Genomic DNA, 4040 nt, shown 5'->3' on the forward strand with positions numbered 1-4040 from the left:
ATAGAATTAGATGATTTAAATTTAATTCAACAACTCATTGAGGGGGCCCCCAAGTCCTACCGGGGACTGCTGGGGGGCCCCCCCGTCGACGAACTCACCAGGGCCGCCTTCGATATCGTCGGTCCGCAAACCCTAAACCCTAAACCCTAAACCCTAAATCCTAAAGAGCCGAGCTGATTCGGATGCAACAGGGAGGTCCGGGGTTTGGAAGAAGCGCTTTCTTGGGCTTGATGCCTCAGGGGCTTTGCAGGGCTTTTGAATGAGGGTTTAGGGTTTAGGGTTTAGGGTTTAGGGTTTAGGGTCTATGCTTCGGGATCTAGGGTTTAGCATTTGGGGTCCGGGGTTTAATATCTAGGCCACACTTCTCAAGTTTGAGGGTTGAGGGCCTGGCGTTTAGGCTTCAGGCTTCACGCTTCAGGGTTTAGGGTTTAGGGTTTAGGGCTTAGGGTTTGGGTGCAGCGAACCAGCGGACGGGCCTGGACGTGGACCGCCTGGACTACCTGGTGCGGGACTCTGCTGCAGTCCCCTTTTTAGGGTTTCTGTTAGGGTTTTCTCCTTTGCGTTTGCTGCTGCACTCCAAAGTTATTTCTGGAGAAATCTGCTACAGCAGCAGCGAACTCCACTCCGTATTTGGAGTTTTCTTCGCCAGATACTCCCTCTTCAGTTCCGTCTACCTCCACAAAAAGGTCCCGCGAGGGTTTAGGGTTTAGGGTTTAGGGTTTGGGGTTTGGGGTTGGGGGTTAGGGGTTGGGGTGCGGGCGAGGGCCCCGCGGCAGTGCGGGAGAGGGAGTTGGCGAGGGTGGGGTTTGGGGTTTAGGGTTTAGGGTTTAGGGTTTAGGGTTTAGGGTTTGTTGTGTGTAGGTCCGGGCCATTGAGCTGATGATCGCGGAGGCTTTAAGGGAAGCAGATCCGGTCTTCAGGTGGAGCGAGGCCGTTGACGATGTAAATTAGGGTTTAGGGTTTAGGGTTTAGGGTTTGGGGTTTAGGGTTTAAGGATTGCAAATCATAAGGGATATTATAATGGAGAGTATTGTACTTTTAACGACTAGCCCATATGAAGAAAAGTGCCAGAGTAAAAGTGCGGAAATATTAAAATGTAATAAAATGAAATAAAATAAAATAGAATAAAATAAATTAAAGGATTAAATAATAAAGAATAAAAACTAGTAAAGCTAAATATAAAAGTGATAAGACAATGACCCTTCGAGCGGGGAAAGTATTACTGCAAAATGGAAAGGGCAGAAGTTGGGGAAATTTGGATGAAAAAACCCCAAATTAAGAAATAATGGAATTTAAATATATTATAAATACAAATATTATAAAATTGAGTCAACAAAAGGTGTATTTTGAATAAAACGAAGCGTAATAGTGGGGAATGGAGGTGAGCGATGGGTGAGCGGGCGCGGGCGCTCGGGTGGGAAGTTTGAGCGTGGATCTCGGGCATTTTGGCGCAAATAATGAAATTAATTAATTAATTAATTAATTAATTAATTAATATTTAATAAATAAATAAATTGTTTGTCGGCTTTTTTCGCGCAGATCGAGCAGTTTCTGCTGCTGACGGACGACAGCCTGTTGTACGAGGTGTTGAGACACCCGGTGGCCCGGGGTGTCTGTCCATACACCTCAAGTTCTCTCTCTTTTTCGGAGTTTTGCGCCTTAAAAAAAGCCCACAGTTTAATTAAAAGAGTAACTAGTCACCGCAAAAACAAAAGTATCTTCAGATTTATCAGCAACGCGAACTTTTCCCACCGCCGAGACATCAACCAAACCCGAGGTGTATGTACACCCGAACTCATTGCCCGACTCTCCAACGGCAAAATCAGCAGCCAAGATATTGTGCTCGATTGTAAGGCTTTTTTGCATTTTTAAACTTTCTTTTTCTTTTATTTTTCCAGTATTTTCCTTTAAATGCTATTTATTCATCTATTTATCATTTATTTACTCGTTTATCACCAACTTTTCTACCAACCCCTTTTCGCCCAGCACCTGTTTATCTATTTCTTTACTTGCTTATCCATTCCCCAATAATAAATAAATAATAAACTATTTATTTATTTGTTTATCTATTTATTTATTTATTTATTTATCTATTTATTTATTTGTTTGTTAATTTATTTATTTATTTGCATGCAGGGCAGCACCTGCACTACGGGACTGGCCCTCAGTCTCCTTTTTCTTGCGTTCGTTTTTATTCTTCTTCAAATCCGACTGTCTCCTTTTTGGCCCCCAGAGACAAACTCGAGGCTTACCCTCTTTACTACGACACCCACCAACTCAGGTGCTGCTGCTGCTGCTGCTGTTGCTGCTGCTGGCTGCTGCTGTTGCTACTGCTGTTGCTGCTGCTGCTGCTGTTGCTGCTGCTGCTGCTGTTCCTGTTGCTGCTGCTGTTGCTGCTGCTAATGCTGTTGGTGATGGTTCTGAACGGGGTGTTGCTGCTGATGCTGATCCCAAAGAGCTGCTATCACCGCTACTGCTGCTGATGCTGCTGCTGCTGCTGCTGCTGCTGCTGCTGCTGCAGGGTTTACTGCAAAGACAACTCCAAGGTGGAAGCAGCTCGCGAGGCCTTCAACGCCTGGTGCAAATTGTATGGCGTTTTTGAAGAGGTAAAAATAAATAAATTAAATAAATTAATTAAATAATAACTAAATATAAACAAATAAATAATAGATGAATTCTAAATTAATAGAATTATTATTTTAATTAAAGAGTTGCATGCAGCAAAAATAAGGAGCATAAAAAGAGAAAATGCAAAAAAGATTTTAAAGTGATACTATGAACAATAAATAAATGAATAATGAAGTAATGAACAATTAATAAACAAGTAGATATATACATATACATATAAATAAGAATATAAATATAAATATAAATATAAATATAAATATAAATATAAATATAAATATAAATATAAATATAAATACAAGTATAAAGATAAATATAAATATAAACATAGATATAAACATAAATATAAATATAAATATAAGGATAAATATAAATATAAATATAAATATAAGGATAAATATAAATATAAATATAAATATGACTACTAATTGCAAACAAAAATAAATATAAATAAATAAATAATAAATTTTTGAAATAATGAAATCAACAAATTTGTTTTTGTGTTTAGTCAGCCCTCCACTTTTGGTTTTTTTCTTCCCTTTTTACAATTTACAAATTACAATTGATTAATTTATTTATTTATTAATTTATTTATTAGTTCTATTTATTTATTCAATTAATTTATTTTTTATGTGTATGTTTATTTATTTGTTTTTATTTATTTATTTATTTATCATTGATTTATTTGTTTATTTATTTATTTATTTATTTATTTATTATCCATTTGTCCATTTGTTTATGCATTATTCTTGATTATTTTATTTGTTAATTTATTCTAATTAATTAACTAATTTGTTTATCTATATTTTTTTATTTACCTATTTATTTACTGTTTATCTATTCGTTTATTTATTATTATGGCTTATTTATTTTTCTAAGTAAACAAGTTAAATAAATAATTAATTAACTAATTTGTTTATTAATTTGTCCATCATTATCAATTGTTTACTTATTTATTTGTTATTGATTAATTAATTAGGTCATTTATTTATTTATTTATTTATTTATTTATTCATTTATTTGTCTTATTTATTCATCCATTTATCTATTTATTTATTTTATTTTTTTATCTGTTTGTTTATTATTTATTTATCTATTTATCTATTTATCTATTTATTTATTCATTTATTTATTTATTTGTTCGTTTGTTTGTTTATTATTTTATTTATTTATTTATTTATTTATTTGCTTTTTTCTTTGCAGCCTGAGGGGGGCCCCGCAGTAGTTCGCTTTAGCCGGGGCCCCCTGGGCCGTGGATATATAACTCCTCCGATTTACAATTTGGAGTTTTACAAAAGTAATAATAAAAATAATTATAATTATAATAATTATTATGATTATTGCAACTATTCCAATTGCTTCGGCAGCCCGGGAGCTGCTGCAGTCCGCAGCAGCAGCAGCAGCAGCAGCAGCAA

The 4040-nt window shown here is 35.4% G+C and overlaps 1 protein-coding gene across 1 annotated transcript; it reads left to right on the forward strand.

Moving 5' to 3' along the window:
• Positions 1-182: 182 nt before the first annotated feature.
• Positions 183-951, forward strand: ETH_00025635 (Unnamed protein product, related; the record flags this gene model as incomplete). Its single annotated transcript, XM_013380882.1, has 3 exons — positions 183-195; positions 460-686; positions 862-951. The coding sequence occupies 3 exons, from the start codon at positions 183-185 to the stop codon at positions 949-951; spliced, it is 330 nt and encodes a 109-aa protein (XP_013236336.1).
• Between the last annotated feature and the right edge of the window lie 3089 nt (positions 952-4040).

This window comes from Eimeria tenella, genomic scaffold (genome assembly GCF_000499545.2).
Source record: "Eimeria tenella Houghton genomic scaffold, Eth_scaff989, whole genome shotgun sequence".
Taxonomy (NCBI): Eukaryota; Apicomplexa; class Conoidasida; order Eucoccidiorida; family Eimeriidae; genus Eimeria; species Eimeria tenella.